The 19,337-nt window shown below is 40.0% G+C and overlaps 1 protein-coding gene across 7 annotated transcripts in view; it reads left to right on the top strand.

Annotated features, from left to right (window-relative positions):
- PHACTR4 (phosphatase and actin regulator 4) overlaps positions 1-19,337 on the top strand; it is a 110,723-nt gene that overhangs the window by 54,050 nt on the left and 37,336 nt on the right. The window contains exon 1 of one of the 7 annotated variants that reach the window (XM_047724072.1): positions 3,548-3,892. The exons of 4 other annotated variants lie outside the window; for them this stretch is intronic. In XM_047724072.1, coding sequence (XP_047580028.1) covers positions 3,884-3,892 — 9 coding nt within the window. In that variant the 5' untranslated portion in view covers positions 3,548-3,883. Of the gene's footprint in view, positions 1-3,547; positions 3,893-17,222; positions 17,467-19,337 lie in introns of those variants that run through there. 2 more of the 7 variants (XM_047724070.1, XM_047724077.1) reach the window with 2 other exon arrangements.

Here is a 19,337-nt window from a genome sequence, read left to right as displayed (position 1 = left end):
CCCGATGCGGGACTCCATCCCAGGACCCTGGGATCACGACCCAAGCCGAAGGCAGAGGCTTAACCCACTGAGCCACCCAGGCGCCCTAGAAGCAATTCTTTAAAAAAAAAAAAAATGAGGCTCTGGTTAGAGGGCTTCAAGTGCTGTCTTCGCCTATTAAACTTTATTTTTATAAGGCCCTTTTGCTCTTTCCATAAATATAATAGGAAGAGATTCACAAATTTTAATGTCACTTTCCCCTCCTTGAGGCAGTAAGCTGTGGAGGAAATGTACTCTAAAAAGAGAGTATCTTTTATAGGTGACAATTAAGAAATAGTTGTCTACTTCCTATAAAGTTAAAATGAGATTGCCCTTTGCATTTTTTAAAAAAGATTTTATTTATTTACTTGACAGAGAGATCACCAGTAGGCAGAGAGGCAGGCAGAGAGAGAGAGAGAGAGGGAAGCAGGCTCCCTGCTGAGCAGAGAGCCCGATGATGCGATGCGGGGCTCTATCCCAAGACCGTGAGATCATGACCTGAGCCAAAGGCAGAAGCTTAACCCACTGAGCCACTCAGACACCCTTGCATTTTTTTTTTAAAGATTTTATTTATTTATTTGACAGAGATCACAAGTAGGCAGAGAGAGAGGAGGAAGAAGGCTCCCTGCGGAGCAGAGAGCCCAATGCGGGGCTCGATCCCCAGACTCTGGGATCATGACCTGAGCTGAAGGCAGAGGCTTTAATCCACTGAGCCACTCAGGCACCCCTGCATTTTTTTTTTTTTTTTTTTAAAGTAGACTCCAAACTCACAGCCCGGAGATTGAGACCTGAGCTGAGATCAAGAACCAGCCGCTGAACCAAGTGCCCCATCCTTTGCGTTTCTAACATATATTACATGGAAAACTAGAATGAACTCAAGGCTTTGATTGTTAAATTTTATATGTTTTTTTAAGATTTTATCTATTTGAGAGAGGGAGAGAGAACACAAGCAGGCAGAGCGGCAGAGGAAGAGGGAGAAACAGGGAGCCCGATGTGGAGCTTGATCCCACAACCCTGGAATCATGACCCAAGCCAACAGCAGACGCTTAACCGCTTCACCCCCTGAGCCACCCAAGCATCCCAATTGTTAAATTTTAAAGTGATCAGTGGACCAGTATCTTCCTCTCTCTCTCTCTCTCTCTCTCTCTCTCAGCTTGCCTGCTTACCAGTTGGCACCAAGTAAATATTGATTGTTGGAATGAAACTGAAACAGGCTGGGCAGGGATTGTCTATCAGCTGGGTGCATAGGCAGCAGAATGATCAGACACAAACAACATTTGTGTTGTAGAGAATGGACTTCCTTGGGAAACGAATATATCTTTAGGAAATAGGCATTTCCTTGACCATTTACACAAGTGCCAAAGTGAGTCCTAGGGTTAGAATTGGGAGACTTGGGTTTTACTCCTGGCTCTGAGCAAGGTAGTTAATGGTCACTCAGAATGCTTTCATTCTTTGTTTTATTGCCACCTTCACAGTGCTCTAGAACAAGTAATGAGCCAAGCCGAGCTAGGCATTAAATTTAGCAGGTGGTAAACAGCAGCTACACCAGGATCCCTAAATCTATTGCTGTAGTCTTGTGTGGTGCTGGCAGCATGAGCTGAATGCTGCGGTACCGTTTCCGGTTTGTGCGTGTGTGAGTACGCGCTGTTCCATCTGCTTAATGTTTTGTACAGCAGCCCTGATTATGTTCCGACTTCCTCCTGGATCTGCTTCTTCCAGTTTGCTCTCTGGATGCATGATACAAAAACGTCATCCTCTTCCGTTTCTGACTAACCTCTTTGTAATGACTGAGTTTTTTGCCATCTACCATTGTTCACTGCTCCTGGCCTTTCCTTTCCTGACTTGTTTTTTTTATAACTGTGACCCTGGGTGCTTGCATTAACTGCGAGTTTTCCGTGTGCTGGGCACATGCAGAGGGCTTTATTTATGTTCATGTCATTTAGTCCTTAACACCTGCCTTGTGCTGCTAAGCATGGTTATGCCCCACTTTACAAATCAGAAAACTGAGACGCAGAAGTAAAGGTACTTGCCTAGTGTTAACACCTAGTGATAGATCTGGAATTAAATTTTCAGTTGCCTTCAGAGCTCTCTTCCCCTTTTTTTTTTTTTAATTTTGTCATTTACTTTTTAAGATTTTTATTTATTATTTGACAGAGCACAAGCAGGGGGAGCAGCAGGCAGAAGGAGGGGAAGCATCAGGCTCCCAGGACCCTGAGATCATGACCCAAGCTGAAGGCAGGCACTTAACCAGCCGAGTCCCCTTGGTACTCCCAAAGCTCACCCTCTTAAGCATACGCCGTGTTATGGCCATGATGATGCAGATAGTGGTGGTGATGACGATTACAATACTTTGTGGAGCACCTACTTGGTTCTGGGCAGTGCATTTGACACATTTTGCCTCCCCATTTTATAGTGTAGAAGCTGCAGTTACACAGGCTCTGCTGACAGGTAAGTGCCAGAGTTTAAAGGCTTTGGGCATTTGTACATTAGAGCATTCTTTCAATATGGTTTTCCTTTTTAATGGTCACCATAATGTTTTTCTGACTACTACCAGTATGAACAATTAAATATTGCCTAAGTTTCTCTGCACTTTTTTCTTAACCACTGTCTTGGCATTATCAGTGTCTTATTTGTTACCTTTGGGTTTTTTAATTTTTTTGTTTTTTGGGGTTCTTTTTTTATCCACATCAAAAGCAGATAATGGGGATAAGGTAATGGGGGGCAAAGGAGAAGATGTTAAGAAAAGGCAAAAGGAACGTCCAAATACTAGAAATTATTCTGTGATCTCAGTTTGGAAAATGAAGATTTAAACTAAAACCTCTTGTTTTTTAGGAGCTGTCATTTGTTGAAGGACTTTAGCACTTACAAATAAAAATTCATCAAGCTGTGTCCTTAATATTTATGTTTTTGGGCTACATGTAAATTAGTTATATTACCAAAAAAAAAGAAAAATCAGTATGCAAGCTGGACCTTCAGTTGCTGCATGGGGTTAGCTGATATTTCCTTGTATTATAAGCAACATGTAGGGTTACTCCCAGTAGTTTTGTAATCCCCGAGATCACATGGTGGTTACTGAGCTTTAGCAGAAAGAGAAATGTTGTATAATATCTTCCAAACGTTATTTCAAGTTTACTATTTTAGTAAGGAAAATGTTCAGAACTGTTTCTTTTTATTTTTAGAAAAGGTATATTCAGTCCTAAAATATCCTTCCTGATGTTATTAATTCCCCAAGTATAGATCAAATCCTGCCTTGGGTATGCCACTTACAGCGAGGAAATACTACAATTTTAGAGCAAGCCGTGAAATGTGAGAACAGTCAATACTTCTGAGGCAAGCCTGTATTGAACACATACCTTCGAATTGAATTCTACGCCCATCAGCCTGCTGTGCATAACCCTGATGTTTTCTGTATGATCACGTTTGCAAGTTCTTCGGTAGGCTCCCGAGCCGGCTCCCATTCTTCTGTGGCGGGGAGTCTGGAGAGCTACAGTAGGTGTGGCTTTTTAGGGCTGTGTCGCTTCTGTAGTTGGCAGGTCTCCTCCCCTTCCTGCACTTGAGCTCTTCACAGTGTGTGCTCTGGAATGACAGGCATTCCTGTGTGCGGAGAGCCAGAGTGAAGACACATTTGTACGAACCCCAAGTGTCCAGGCCGGGATACGGGGAGCAGAAACTCCAGCAGATTAACTGACCTCATGCCGTTTCCTGATGTCTGGCAGTGACACTGAGAGAGGAGTGCCTGTCCCCTCTCGATGTGGATTTATCTTTTAAGAAAAGTTTTCTTTGGTCCGGGGCAGTTTGTTGTCGTGAGACACATCAGACAATTTAATCATGGGGCAAGCTGACGTCTCCAGACCGGTAAATCCAGATGCAGTTGGTGAGTAATAGAAGGCAAGGAAACAAAATCTTGACAGAGGCAAGGCAGAGATGAATAGGTGAAATTGAATAATTTATAGGAAGTTGAATGTTGTGAGGATTTTGTTGTTTATAACTTTAGGACGTTTATAACTTCGTAAAGAATGAATGAAATTTTGTAAGTTGTTTTTCACTCAGTTATATTAATTTACCGCTCATAGCTTTGTCTTACTTGATCCCTTTGGAGTTTTTTGTTTTTTAATAATACTGCTAGGAAACCATCTATTAAATTCTTGTTCTTGGAGAAGATAAGTACTACAAGAAGTCATATTTAGAATTCAGTGTTGTTTTGCTGGCTTGCTGCAGAACTTGAAATATGTGTGGCCTAGAACTAGAACTGTTGACTTCTATAAATGGGACCATTTTCAAGAATTGTCATAATTTCGGACGCCTGGGTGGCTCAGTGGTTAAAGCCTCTGCCTTCAGCTCAGGTCATGATCTCAGGGTCCTGGGATCGAGTCCCGCATCGGGCTCTCTGCTCAGCAGGGAGCCTGCCTCCTCCTCCTGTCTCTCTCTGCCTGCCTCTCTGCCTACTTGTAATCTGTCTGTCAAATAAATTTTTTAAAAATCTTAAAAAAAAAAATTTAAAAAAAAGAATTGTCATAATTTCTTAGACTTAGCTATACATTCTCCAAGTAAGTCTCCAGCTCTTCCCACTGTGCTGGTATTTTCATTTTTCACAAGGCAGTTCTTTGGTATAAACATTTCTGAAGTCAGTGCTTTACTTTTGAAGTGTTATTGTCTCGGAGATAGTTAGAGACCAAGCTGGTTAATTCCAAGTGTAGCTTAAGAGTTTCAAGGCTTATAAGTGAAGTCAAAGTCCACGGTCGCTGTAGACTCATTTTCCCAGCTGTGGGGTTTTGTGAAAGACGATGTAAAGGTGGGAAAAATGTTCTAAGTGGAATTGTTAAAGGGTTAAAAATATAAAACAAAGTGAGGGAAAGCCTGGGAATCCTTTCTTGACATTACACTTTAAAAAAAAAAAAAAAAAAAAGATTTACACCTTCTCTTTGATTTAGGAAGCAGCAGAAAACATGTTCAGTCCTAGGCTGCTCTTTTTTTTTTCAGAAATGAAAAATGTTGATGACTTTAAAGAAAAGTTTAAAAGTGTGAGAACACAGGTAACATTCCCAAATGTCTTGTGATTTAATATTATTTAGTTTCTAAAAGGGTGTTTTCCTGGTGAGAACTTGCCAGATGAAATTCCTACAAAGTATTTTTCATGTTTTACTGGAACTAAAAGCACATGGATCACAGAGTGAATCATTAAGCGACAGATTTTTAGGACCAAAGTCAGGACTTGATTCACTTTACCTTGATCACCAACAATTTTTAATTTTTTTTTAAAGATTTTATTTATTTACTTGACAGAGATCACAGCAGAGAGGCAGGCAGGGAGGGTGGGGGGGGGAACCAGGCTCCCCGCTGAGCAGAGAGCCTGATGTGAGGCTCCATCCCAGGATCCTGGGATCATGACCCGAGCCCGAAGCAGAGGCTTTAACCCACTGAGCCACCCAGGTGCCCCAATTTTTAATTTTTTAAAAAATTTTTAATGAAATGTTTTATAAGTAGAAAAAGAAAAAGGCATAGAGAAAAATATAAAGGAACCTCTGGGGCCCCTCCCCAGCTTAAGAAATGGAATTAAAAAGAGAGAGATCCCACCTCACCCCTATCTCTATGCCTGCATTCCCTTGTGATGACACTTTGTTTCTGTGCTCCCAGAGGTATCCACTCTCCTGAATTTGGTAAATTCACTTTTGGGCTAGTAAATTCTCCTGTCATTCTTGATTAATAAGGATAAATAAGGATCTAGACATTTATCTATGAGATGGAAATGAATGGGTCTTTGAAAAGCAAGAAATGGGTAAGGAGGTTTAACTTACTAGTAGGATATAACTAACTTGGGAAAAATGCCCATCTAATACCGATATATAAAATAACTCATCTGAGTAGGTAAAGTTTGATATATTTATTTGTTAAAAAGTGAGCATCAAATTTCTCAGTTTTTCTACCAATAGTCCTTAGAAGAGACCCATGAAGAAGCAATAGAAATCACTCAGGTACTTAAGATTTTTATGTTCTCTCTAGATTTAATTTTTGGGTTTTATTTCCTATTTCCTTGATGATTCATAGGTGGCTGTAAGCTATTTTAGTGTACAGATTGCATTCTATTTTATTTCTTTTCTTTCTTTCTTTTTTTTTTAAGATTTTATTTATTTATTTGATAGAGAGATCACAAGTAGGCAGAGAGGCAGGCAGAGAGAGAGAGGAGGAAGCATGCTCCCTGCTGAGCAGAGAGCCCAATGCGGGGCTCGATCCCAGGACTCTGGGATCACGACCTGAGCTGAAGGCAGAGGCTTAACCCACTGAGCCACCCAGGCGCCCCTTCTTTCTTTCTTTCTTTTTTTTTTTTTTAAGATGTTCTTTTTAAATAATCTCTCCACCCAGTATGGGGCTTGAACACACAACCCCGAGGTCAAGAGTCTCACACTCCACTGGCTGGGCCAGACAGATGTCCCAATTATAGTTCTTATAATTCAGGATTTATTCTATTTGAGCAAACCAGAGCCAGGTCATGAAGGGTCAACACTGACAACTTTGAGGACTACATCACTGCTTTAAAGGCTTTTACCAGGGACACCTGGGTGCCTCAGGGTTAAGCGTCTGCCTTCGGCTCAGGCAGGCTCCCTGCTCCATAGGAAGCCTACTTCTCCCTCTCCCACTCTCCCTGCTTCTGTTCCCTCTCTCACTGTCTCTCTCTCTGTTGAGTAAATAAATAAAATCTTAATAAAATTTAAAAAGGCTTTTACCAAACTTAACTGTTTTTTTATGAAATTTAAAAAGCATTTCAGTGAATGGGTATGTGGAAAGTCTTACCAGATTCTTTGGAAGGATAAATGTACAAAGTAAATGAAGACTTAAATCATTTGTTTACAGTTCTAGGCCTATAATATAGTAGTTAGTTTTGAGCTTTGAGACTGATGGTACTGGGGCACCTGGCTGGCTCAGTTGGTAGAGCATGAGACTCTTGGTCTTGGGGTTGTGAGTTCAAGTCCCATTCTGGGGGTAGAATTTACTTTAAAAAACTAATTAATGGGGCACCTGGGTGGCTCAGTCGTTAAGCATGCCTTCGGCTCAGGTCATGATCCCAGAGTCTTGGAATCAAGCCCCACATCAGGCTCCCTGCTCAGCAGGAAGCCTGCTTCTCCCTCTCCCACTCCCCCTGCTTGTGTTCCCTCTCTCACTGTGTCTCTCTCTGTCAAATAAATAAAATCTTAAAAAAAAAAACTAATTAATAATAAAATTCATGGTACTATGTTGGGCACCCAGGTGTCCCCTAATTGATTATTTAAATACAGAGAAGGAATTTATGCTGTAATGTCCACTCAAAGAAATTAAGTTATCCTCAGTGGTTTGTATAAAAATAATCATCCTCAAGTGAAATATGTCCATAGCAGAAGCCTTTATATTTTCTCAAATAAAACTTTCAAGCAGAGGCACCTGAGTGGCTCAGTCAGTTAAGTGTCTGCCTTCGGCTCAGGTCATGATCCCAGTGTCCTGCCTGCTTCTCTCTCTCTTTCTCTTTCTCTCTCTGTGTCAAATAAATAAGGTCCTTTAAAAAAAAAAAAAACACACACACACACACACACACAAAAAACCTTCAAGTAATAATACTTTGTATTTCTTGATCAACATAAAATCTGTTTCTGTCTTCATTAATATCCTTTACCATGTATCACATTAAAACAGCCAGCTAATTGTAATTAGCACACATCCTTAAATTGAGCACAAGACTAAAGAATTTTATTTTATTTTATTGTTATTTATTTTTTAGAGGGGAAAGGGTCAGAGGAAAGGAGAAAGAGAATCCCAAGCAGGCTCCATGCCCAGCATAGATCCCCACATGCGGCTCAGTCTCACGACCCTGAGGTCATGACCTGAGCTAAAATCAAGAGTCAGTCACTTAACGGACTGAGCCACCCAGGTCCCCAAGACCAAAGAATTTTAATAAATTCTAGTCTGAAATTTTCTTTCTCTCTGTCTTTCTATTCTACATCTCTGTGTTTGTGGGGTTTTTTTTTTTTCCATTTTGACTTTTCGTTTGCCTCTCATTCACTAATTATACTTTTTTTTTTTTACATTTAGATAAGAATGTATTGCTTTAAAAAATACAGTATTATAGGGGCGCCTGGGTGGCTCAGTGGTTTAAAGCCTCTGCCTTTGGCTCAGGTCATGATCTCAGGGTCCTGGGATGGAGCCCCACATTGGGCTCTCTGCTCAGCAGGGAGCCTGCTTCCCCTCCTCTCTCTGCCTGCCTCTCTGCCTGCTTGTGATCTCTGTCTGTCAAATAAATAAATAAATCTTTTAAAAAAATAGATATAGTATTATAATATTTCCTCTTTTCTACATTCATTTTCCGTCACCATTTGATTCATTTTGCTCTGAAATTTGTAGTTATGGGTGATGATGGAGTCATTTGGGGCAAGGTGATTTAGAAACATATGGTCATTTGGAGGCAAAATCAGTAAGGAGATTGTTGGATGAATAAAATCTAGTATAGCTATGTAACAGTATTAACAGAGGAATAAATAATAGGTGGGTTAATTAAAAATAAACTACTTCAGGGTGCCTGGATGGCTCAGTCATTGGGCATCTGCCTTCGGTTCAGGTCATGGTTCTAGAGTCCTGGGATCAGGCCTCCTGTCAGCCTCCCCTTCTTGGCAGGGAGCCTGCCTCTCCCTCTTCCACTCCCCGTGCTTGTGTTCCCTCTCGTTGTGTCTGTCTCTGTCAAATAGATAAATGAATAATCTTTTAAAAATAAATAAATAACACTTTGAAGAAAAACACTTGGCATTATTTTGGTCATGAGAATTATCAGAAACATTTTTCATACTCATCTAGGTGTAACAATAAATGCTTTCTTCTGAGAAAGAAGGAATAGTCACACTTTCCACATATAATCAGGAATGAGGACGAAGCAATTAGTATAGGGGTCTGTCATGGACTCCTTATAGGATTTTTGGTATCAAATGTAGACTACCAACCAAAAATTATTGTCCCTTCTCTGTTCCGGTAGATTTTCTCAGTAGCTCCTTTTTTACTTGCAGGGAAACTTTGGAAAGTTTAAGCCTTTTTTCCATGAGAGAATATATTATTTTCTTTTTTTTTTTTTTTTTAAAGATTTTATTTATTTATTTGACAGAGAGAGATCACAAGCAGGCAGAGAGACAGGAGGAAGCAGGCTTCCCGCTGAGCAGAGAGCCCAATGCAGGACTCGATCCCAGGACTCCGAGATCATGACCTGAGCCGAAGGCAGCAGCTTAACCCACTGAGCCACCCAGGCGCCCCGAGAATATATTATTTTCTGACACCTCACTATAAAACCTTACTCTCAATTTGGAATTTTTTTTTTTTTTTTACAATTTGGAGTTTTTATCAAAAAAGCGTACACATCAGGGGGCGCCTGGGTGGCTCAGTGGGTTAAAGCCTCTGCCTTTGGCTCAGGTCATGATCCCAGGGTCCTGGGATCGAGCCCCACATCGGGCTCTCTGCTCCGCAGGGGGCCTGCTTCCTTCTCTCTCTCTGCCTGCCTCTCTGCCTACTTGTGAACTCTCTGTGTCAAATAAATAAATAAAATCTATTAAAAAAAAAAAAAAGCATACACATCAAGTTGCCAAGGGCATCCTGTCTTGATGCAGTCATGATCAGATCATGATATTTTACTGGAGTTGGAATCCCAGACCTAACTGTCCCTGCAGGTATAGAGCAAGACCTTCTCTCCCTGATTATCTTCTGCAGCTCTTTGCCCATTTCTCTTTCCCGAAGGTCAGAACTTTGCAGTATTTCCAAGGGAAGTTGTGGGCGTGCTCTAGACAAAGCCTGCTTTGTTCATTAGCAGCAGCTTTTGCTTTCTGTACTTTTGTTATACTTTTCTAAAACACTTCTTTAAATCCAACAATAATCCTCTTTTAGAAGGCAAAAAATGAATAAATGCAATAGTGTAAGTACCACAAATTACTGTTCTCCATTTACAAAGTTTTGATGCTGTTAAAATGCTTGTATAAACACAAGATCAAACTCCGTGGGTATAAAAAAAAAAACACAGAACTATTAGATTATAAAAATAATTGATCACAGTATATATAAGTCAAGTCATGCTGTATACCTTAAACTTAAAAAAGATAATTGTGGGGCACCTGGGTCGCTCATTCAGTTAAGCGTCTAACCTTTGATCTCACCTCAGGTCTTGATCTCAGGGTTGTGAGTTCAAGCCCAATGCAAAATTTTAAAAAATTCTTTTAAAGATAATTGACAACTTCTTGATAATGAAGTATGTATCTTATTGCACAAAACTATAGATTTTTAAATTTTGGACAAAAAAACTGGTTATTGGGGCATCCCGGTGGCTCAGCGGGTTAATAAGCCTCTGCCTTCAGCTCAGGTCATGATCTCAGGGTCCTGGGATAGAGCCCGGCATTGGGCTCTTTTCTTGTCTGGAAGCCTGCTTCCCCCTCTCTGTCTACCTGCCTCTGTGCCTACTTGTGATCTCTCTTTCTCTGTCAAATAAATAAATAAAATCTTAAAAAAAAAAAAAACTGGTGGGGTGCCTGGGTGGCTCAGTGGGTTAAGCCTCTGCCTTCGTCTCAGATCATGATCCCAGAGTCCTGGGATAGAGCCCCGCATCGGGCTCTCTGCTCAGCCGGGAGCCTGCTTCCCCCCCTCTCTCTGCCTGCTTCTCTGCCAACCTGTGATATCTCTCTCTCTCTCTGTCAAATAAATAAATAAATAAATCTTTTTAAATAAATAAATAAATAAATAAATAAAAATTTTTAAAAACTGGTTATTATAAAAGCTCTTTGGGTAAAAGGGGAGAACTTTATATACTTTAAACATTTTAAAACTTAATAAGGTACAAGAAATAGAGGTGGAACTGAGACACGATCCTTCTGTTGCTTATTACCAAGCCTAATGAAGGGGGGAGGGTAGTGAAGGCTGTTCTAAAAACTAAGTCTTCTGTTGACTCCAGTTGCCTGTGCCTTACCTTACCATCCAACACGGATGGTTAAGAATTGGTTATAGAGGCTCCTGGGTGGCTCAGTTGGTTGGACGTCTGACTCTTGATTTCGGCTCAGGCCACGATCTCAGGGTCGTGAGGTTGAGCTCCCCATTGGGCTCACAGTCAGCCTGAGTTTGCTTGCCCCTCTCCCTCTGCTCTTCCCCCAGCTCATGTTCTCTCTCTCTGTTTCTCTCAAATAAATAAATAAATAAATTCTTTTTGGAAAATCCTGAAGAATTGATTCTAAGTCAGATTCTAAAACCTCCTAGGGGGCGCCTGGGTGGCTCAGTGGGTTAAGCCGCTGCCTTCGGCTCAGGTCATGATCCCAGGTCCTGGGTTCGAGCCCCACATTGGGCTTTCTGCTCAGCGGGGAGCCTGCTTCCTCCTCTCTCTCTGCCTGCCTCTCTGCTTACTTGTGATTTCCCTCTGTCAAATAAATAAATAAAATCTTTAAAAAAAAAATAAATAAAACCTCCTAGGGCTTTTTGTTTAACCCTGTTTTATCCTTATCGCTAGCACGTAATGTGGATACACGTAAATACAGCTAATAGTTACTTCATCTGAAGAAGACAGTGTTACATAATTTTTAATAATATACATTTATTTAAAAGTCACCCCAGAAATTCATCTAAAACAACTAAACTGAAACTAAAAAGCCTGAATTAAATGTTGATGAGGAGGGTGCCTGGGTGGCTCAGTGGGTTAAAGCCTGTGCCTTCTGCACAGGTCATGATTCCAGGGTCCTGGGATCGAGTCCCCACATCGGGCTCTCTGCTCAGTGGGGAGCCTCCTTCCTCCTCTCTCTCTCTCTCTCTCTCTCTCTACCTGTCTCTCTGCCTACTTGTGATCTCTGTCAAATAAATAAATAATATCTTAAAAAAAATAAAAATAAACAAATGTTGACGAGGAAAAACCCGAGGGCTGAAAAAGAAAGTACTAGAACTCTGTATAATACATAGTGTAAGAGACAAGCCTATGAAATTTGAGGTGCTACAACTTGAGTGAGGGAGTAGGTAGTTTAAATACGAGGGCATAGTATCCAGGTACTACTCAAATCAGAAACTCCAAAGTGTAATTTGGCTAGTTATCTTCCTCTCCTAACATCCACTACCTCCAAGAAACACCAAGACCTCCAATTCTAACGTGCTTTCCTTGTGGGCTGCAGCTGCATGATTCAAAGAAAAAGGTGTTTTCTTTAAAACACACAATCATAAAACTATAGCCAGTATCATATACCCAGTGTTCTGACAAACAGAGGGAAACAAGGAGGAAAACTACTTGTTTGGCTCTCATAGAAAATAGAATGGAGCAATAGGGCCATTTTATTTATTTTTTTAAAAGATTTTATTAATTTTATTTAGGGGCGCCTGGGTGGCTCAACAGGTTAATGCCTCTGCCTTCGGCTCAGGTCATGATCCCAGGGTCCTGGGATCAAGCCCTGCATTGGGCTCTCTGCTCGGCCGGGAGCCTGCTTCCCCTCCTTCTCTCTCTGCCTGCTTGTGATCTCTGTCTGTCAAATAAATAAATAAAAATCTTTAAAATAAAAATTTTTTTAAAAGATTTTATTTATCTATTTGACAGCACAAGCAGGGGTAGCAGCAGGCAGAGGGAAAGGGAGAAGCAGCCTTCCCGCTAAACAGAGAGCCTGATATGGGACTCAGTCGCAGGACCCTGGGATCATGACCTGAGCCAAAGGCAGATGTTTAACCTACTGAGCCACCCAGGCACCCTTCCATATGGCCATTAGTTTAAGCAGAAACAACAGCATATCCAACTGTGACTCCAGGCCTGTATTTTTTGTGTTCAAATTGGAAATGGAGAGAGATGTTCATAAAATCAAAGTTGTTGAGAAGTGGTTGATGTGCAAATTAGCTTAGGAACAGCTTCAAATTCACTTCTCTCAGTCCTTTATTTGTGAGTACAGAATAAATTTGAGGTGTAATTATGCCATTAAAAATTTTTAAAAGGGGGGCACTTGGGTGGCTCAGTCAGTTGAGCATCTGACTCTTGATTTTGGCTCAGGTCATGGTATCTATCTGTATATATAAGCTAGAAAGAAGAAACACTAATTTGCATAATTATACCAGCAAAATATTTACTTTTTGGTTTAGTTCCTTCCATTCTTCTTTTTAACATATTTTAGCATAGTTTAGATAATATGATGTATATGATTTACATATAGATTTAAGTTCTGCTTTTTTAAAAAGATTTTATTTATTTATTTGAGAAGGAGAGTGCATGAGCCGGGGCAGGGGGTGGCAACAGAGCAGAGGGAGAGGGAGAAGCTGAAGCAGACTCCCCACCGCAGGAAGCCAGACATGGGTCTTGACCCTAGGACATGGAGATCATGACCTGAGCTGAAGGCAGACGGCCAACCAACTGAGCCACCCAGCACCCCATCTTCTACTTTTAACCTAGGATTATTAATTATTCTAGAAACTTAGTTTTAGCGATTATATATTGTTTTATGTAAGTTTTTCAGTTTATTTGTTTATATATGAATTGTATATTTAAGACTTCCCCAGTTATGTACCACCTTAAATAACACTATCAGAAATAACATCTCCAGGCAGTTTCCATCTTCTAAAGCTGAGTTTTCTAGACTTTTGTGTAAATATGTTATGATATTTAGGCTTTTTTTTTTTTTTATATTTAGGTTGGGGTTTTTTTGTTTTTTGTTTTTGACAGACAGAGATCACAAGTAGGCAGAGAGGCAGGCAGAGAGAGAGAGGAAGGGAAGCAGACTCCCTGCTGAGCAGAGAGCCCAATGAGGGGCTCAATCCCAGGACCCTGGGATCATGATCTGAGCTGAAGGCAGAGGCTTTAATCCACTGAGCCACCCAGGCACCCCTTTATTTAGGCTTTTAATAGACAAAATGGTCTTACATATTTTAGACAAAGTTGAAGTTAAAATTTAAAAAATATGTGCATAACCCTGGCCATTAGTCTAGTTACAAATAATACCTATTCAGATAACAAAAGAATATATGCCCAGATGGAATTTGGCAATTGGGGGACCAATTTAAGTGGACTGCAGAATAGGTCTTGCCTGTGAATTTTACCTTAGTCTATTTTCAGTCTGCTGCCTTCCCTTTTTAAAAATACTCTTGGACTTGAGCTGAGAAGGCTTGACTGGCTGCCTCATCAGTATCATTTAGTTACTTGAAGATCCCACCTTCATATGTAGGACATTTGATGGAATCAAGTTTTGTGGTTTTCCTCTGGTGTCAAAATAATGTCTGTGGGGGGAAAAGACAAGATGATTTGCTTCTTTCCTTTTTCATTAGGAATGATTAATGTGATTCCCTTTCTCCTTTTTCTGATATCTTTCATCTATGAGAACACTCCCTTGATTCAGCATTTATTTCTTTCAGCAGGCAGTTAAGCAATGAGTGTGTGGGAAGAACTTTATCAACACTATTTTAATCAGTTATAGGTGGTGTTGCTCTTGAATAATACCTGAAAGTTGAGTTTCCAGAGCACTGCCAGACTAGTCCCATACTTGAGAGTATGACTTCAAGTCCTATCTCACTCTCCCACACATCCTATCAAAGCATGAAGAATTTATCTGTCTCAACTTAAAGTAAGATCTAAAGAATTATGGTATAGAGTAGTCAGTGAAGAAAGACTCATTTATAAATAAAAAAGAAAAATCAGTAACTGATGTAAAAATAATGTGCAATACTGATCCAAATCATACAAGTTGATTGCTACATCCAATTTAAGTACAAAGTAGTGATTTCTAAGAGAAGTAAACAAAGAATTGATAAAGCACCTATTGAAATTTGAAGTAATTATAATGGAGTGGCAAATTTGTTTATAAGGAGGCTTCAGTAAGAAACCAAATTTTAGACTTTCTACCCTTCATAAATTTTGGTAGTGAGCAATATCTGAGATGAATACCAAACTTGTTAAATTATATAAAATAGAGATTGGGGTGCCTGGGTGGCCTGTTTAGTTGAGCATCTGACTCTTGGTTTCAGCTTCGGTCATGATCTCCTGGTTGTGGGATTGAACCCCGCTTTGGGCTCTGCACTCAGTGTGGAATCTACTCCCGAGTTCTCTCTCTCTCTCTCCCCCTCTGCCTGCCCCCCTGCTCATGTTCTCTCTATCTCTCTCTCAAATAAATAAAATCTTTAAAATAGAGATTAATACCTATCATCAGGTTGTGTAAGAATTAAATTGTATAATGTGCCAGTTTAGTAAATTACATTCTAAAAACTTTTGTTAACAAACGAAGCCAAATATTGGAAAGACTTGTAAGATTTCAGCTTAATCTTTATTCTGATGGCAGCATGATTGAAAGGACCGTAGACTTTTAAAGTCAGAGACTTGGGGTGCCTGGGTAGCTCAGTTGGCTAGGCATCTGTCTTCAGCTCCAGTCATGATCCCGAAGTCCCAGGATCAAGTCCCACATTAGGCTCCCTGCTCGGCAGGGAGCCTGCTTCTCCCTTTGCCTTTCACCATGCTCGTGCTCTTTCTCTGCTGGACTGCTTTTCTTTGCATATTTCATTCTTTTAATGCATTCTCTTTGCCTATAGTGTGATGTAAGTGGGGTTCATTTTTTTTTTTTTTTTTAGATTTTATTTATTTATTTCACAGACAGAGATCACAAGTAGGCAGAGAGGAAGGCAAAGAGAGGGGAGGAAGCAGCTCCCTGCCGAGCAGAGAGCCTGATGTGGGGCTCGATCCCAGGACCCCAGGATCATGACCTGAGCTGAAGGTAGAGGCTTTAACCCACTGAGACACCCAGGTGCCCCTATAAGTGGGATTCAAATCCAAGCCCCTGACTTTATTATTTTTTAAAGATTTTATTTATTTATTTGAGAGAAAGAGCACGAGCACTCAACCACAGAATCTGCTTGAGATTCTTGCTCTCCTCCTCCACCCCCATGCAAGCACATGCATGCACGTTCTCTCTCTCTCTCTCTCAAATAAATAAATAAATAAAAATCTTTTTTAAAAAATTATCCTAATTATAAGCACAGGATTACAGAAGGAAATAAAGATTCCTGGGAAACCAAATATGTAGGAAATATAAAGAATATTGTTTATTGGGGTGCCTGGGTGGCTCAATTGGTTAAGTGACCGCCTTCAGCTCAGGTCATGATCCTGGAGTCCCAGGATTGAGTCCCACATAAGGCTCCCTGCTCAGCAGGGAGTCTGCTTCTCCTGATACTTTTCTCCCATCTCTCTCTCTCTTTCAAATAAATAAATAAAATCTTAAAAAAAAGAATATTGTTTATTAAAACAACAATAATAATGTTTGCTGTGAATTATTGTTGTTTATGTAGAAATAAATATAACAACACAGTAAATAGAGTTGAAATGTTGTAAAATTCTTCCATTGTTTATTAAGTAATTTATTAAGTATTTATTAAGTTAGTTAAAGTACTAACAGCATAGATTGTAATAAGTCAAGGATTCATAGAACAAATCAGACCAATAGAAAATAAATAGCAGGGGCGCCTGGGTGGCTCAGTCGATTAAGCCTCTGCCTTCGGCTCAGGTCATGATCTCAGGGTCCTGGGATCGAGCCCCACATTGGGCTCTCTGCTCAGCGGGAAGCCTGCCTCCTCTGCCCCCCGCCTGCTCTGCCTCTCTGCCTACTTGTGATCTCTATGTGAAATGAATAAATGAAGTCTTAAAAAAAAAAAAGAAAAGAAATAGCAAAACAGTAGACTTAAACCCCACTGTGTCAGGAAAAACACTAAATATAAATGGACTAAACACTCTAAAGGACAACAGTTGTCAAACTAGATAGAAAAAATCAAGGCAAAAGAGTTACTAGATTGATATAGGGACTTTCATAATGATGAAAGGGTAATTTAACAGAAAGATATAATAACTCTAAATTTGTATATATCTAATAATGTAGCTTTTAAAGTATATAAAGCAAAAAAGTAACAGAACTGAAAAGAAACAAAAGAAACACACCCATTTTTATAGGTAGAGCTGTTAACATACCTCAGTAACTGATAGAACAAGCTAACAGCAAATGAGAAAAGATATTAATGACTTGTACAATGTGATTAAAGGACATGACTTCGCTGGCAGACATGAAACACTCCTGAACTGCACAATGTACCATGTTTCCAAGTGGACATTAACCTAATAGAAATCTGGAAGAAGAATAACTGTGAACTTTTTTTCCCTTTTTTTTTTTTTTTTTTTAAATTTAAACTACATCTGAGACTAAAAGGCACAGGAAAGACCCTTATAGTTCTTCTTTAGGAATACTTATACATAAGTGGGAAACACTGGAATGATGCCATGATTTTCTAGTTTATTTTTTTCAACAAAGAATTATGTTACAGACAGAGAAGATCTTCCTCTGTCTCTTTGAACATGCATAAGGTTTGCAGATAATAATCTGGGATTGGCTTTAACAAACCTGACTGATCATAAGAGTCACCTGGGAAGATTTTTAAAAACAGATTACTGGATCTCACTACCTGAGGATTCTGTATTTTGAAAAGGTAACTGAGCTAATACCAAGTAATTGAACAGATTTAGGAGTTACCATAGTAATGTTCTATTTGTCGTATGGAGGGGAGGAATGTGGAGAATATGAGAATATAAGAATATATGAGAATATGTAAGAATGAATGAATTTGGGATAATAACCAGGTCAGGGTTGGGTGTGGCTGAATCCCCCCCACTGCATGAGTCAAGAGGCATGTCCTCTTCTAAAAGTTTTATAAACGTGGGGGCTCCTGGGTGGCTCAGTCGGTTAAGCATCTGACTCTTGATTTCAGCTCAGGTCATGATCTCAGGGTCATGAGATCAAGCCGCATGCCAGGCTCTGTGCTGATTGTGGAGCCTGCCTAAGATTCTCTCCCTCCCTCTCCTTCTGACCCTTCCCCCCACCCCCAATTCTCAATCCCATGCACGCTCTCTCAAAAATAAAAAAAAAAGTTTTATAAACATGAAAATTAACATTTGCATAAAACATCAAAGGGAAAAAAAAGCTGTTCTCTCTGCTTTTTGTATTCAGTAACTATAATCTTTACACAAAGAAAGAGAAGGGCTATTTTAGCAGTAGATGTGATGGCAGACACAGTCCTTTGTATCATAGCTGTTGGTATTTTCCACACATGCTGTACTTTTGAATATAAATTGAACTTGTCTTAAGTTCATATGCCAGCAGGCATGAATATGTTTGAAAGGATATCATAATCTTATTGTTTTGAATGTATGAGAGTAAGGGAACACATAAATAATATTGTTCAGTATAATGAAGGATTACAAGGGATGAACTAAGTTCTGCTTTAGGAAGTGGTTAGGTTAGATACCTGGCAAGATAGTGGCAGCAAGTGAGATGGCTGTATCTCATTGAGGGACTTGACAGGAACTTGTCTGTGATCCATTCTTACCTCAAGCCTTCTGGCAGTCTTTCTTTGTAAAAGTATCACATAGCATTCACCTTTTCTTTCATATTGTTAGTTTGTTGTTTTGTTTTGTTTTGTTTTGTTTTTTTGAGTTTTTATATTATCTTCCCTATTACTTTTAATCAAACAGGCATTTTCTTATGTATCATTTGGAACTGAGTGAAGTCCATTCAGTGGGTGGGTGGCAGGATATTTCAAATTTCAGTTCCTCCTTGCCTCTAGCAAGTAAGGTGACTATGAACACCTAGTGGTGGCTTAGCTCCACTTCTGAAAGTGTCATCATTAACATATGCTAAATATTATATTACAGGACATATTTAAAATGCCTTGAGGTCTCATTGACATTTCATAATTGGGAGTTTACTGTCTTAAAGCACTGACTCTTAAAAGCAATACCTGTATTCACCCAGGTCCCACTCCTGGGGGTGCATCCCGGGTACCACAGAGGGGAAATTGTTGGGACAGGAGCTGTTCTGATGTCTCTACAAGTAAACTTAGGGATATATGATCCGGCATTATAATAACTAGATTTTCTTGCATTTTATGGAAGAATTAAAGTAGTTGAGACTCAGGATGTGTTCAAGTAAATCATGTAACTAGGAAGAAAAGAGTCATTGTCCTCTCATCTCCTTCAGTAGCCAGAACCCTGTTTTGCCTAAGTCAGCAACGTACAGAAAAATAATGCACCCGGCAGTCACTGCTGTAGTCACTGTGATCGTGACAATTCTGTAAATCTGACTTTCATCAACAGGTTTCCCTAGACTCACATCTATCAACCAAAGAAGATAGAATTTGGCAACTGTTTCTTAAAAAAAATAATAAATGCAGGGCGCCTGGGTGGCTCAGTCGTTAAGTGTCTGCCTTTGGCTCAGGTCATGATCCCAGGGTCCTGGGATTGAGCCGCATGTCAGGCTCCCTGCTCCATGGGAAGTCTGCTTCTCCCTCTCCCGCTCCCCCTT

Source organism: Lutra lutra, chromosome 4 (genome assembly GCF_902655055.1).
Source record: "Lutra lutra chromosome 4, mLutLut1.2, whole genome shotgun sequence".
Classification (NCBI taxonomy): domain Eukaryota; kingdom Metazoa; phylum Chordata; class Mammalia; order Carnivora; family Mustelidae; genus Lutra; species Lutra lutra.
This window is presented reverse-complemented; position numbering and strand designations above follow the sequence as displayed.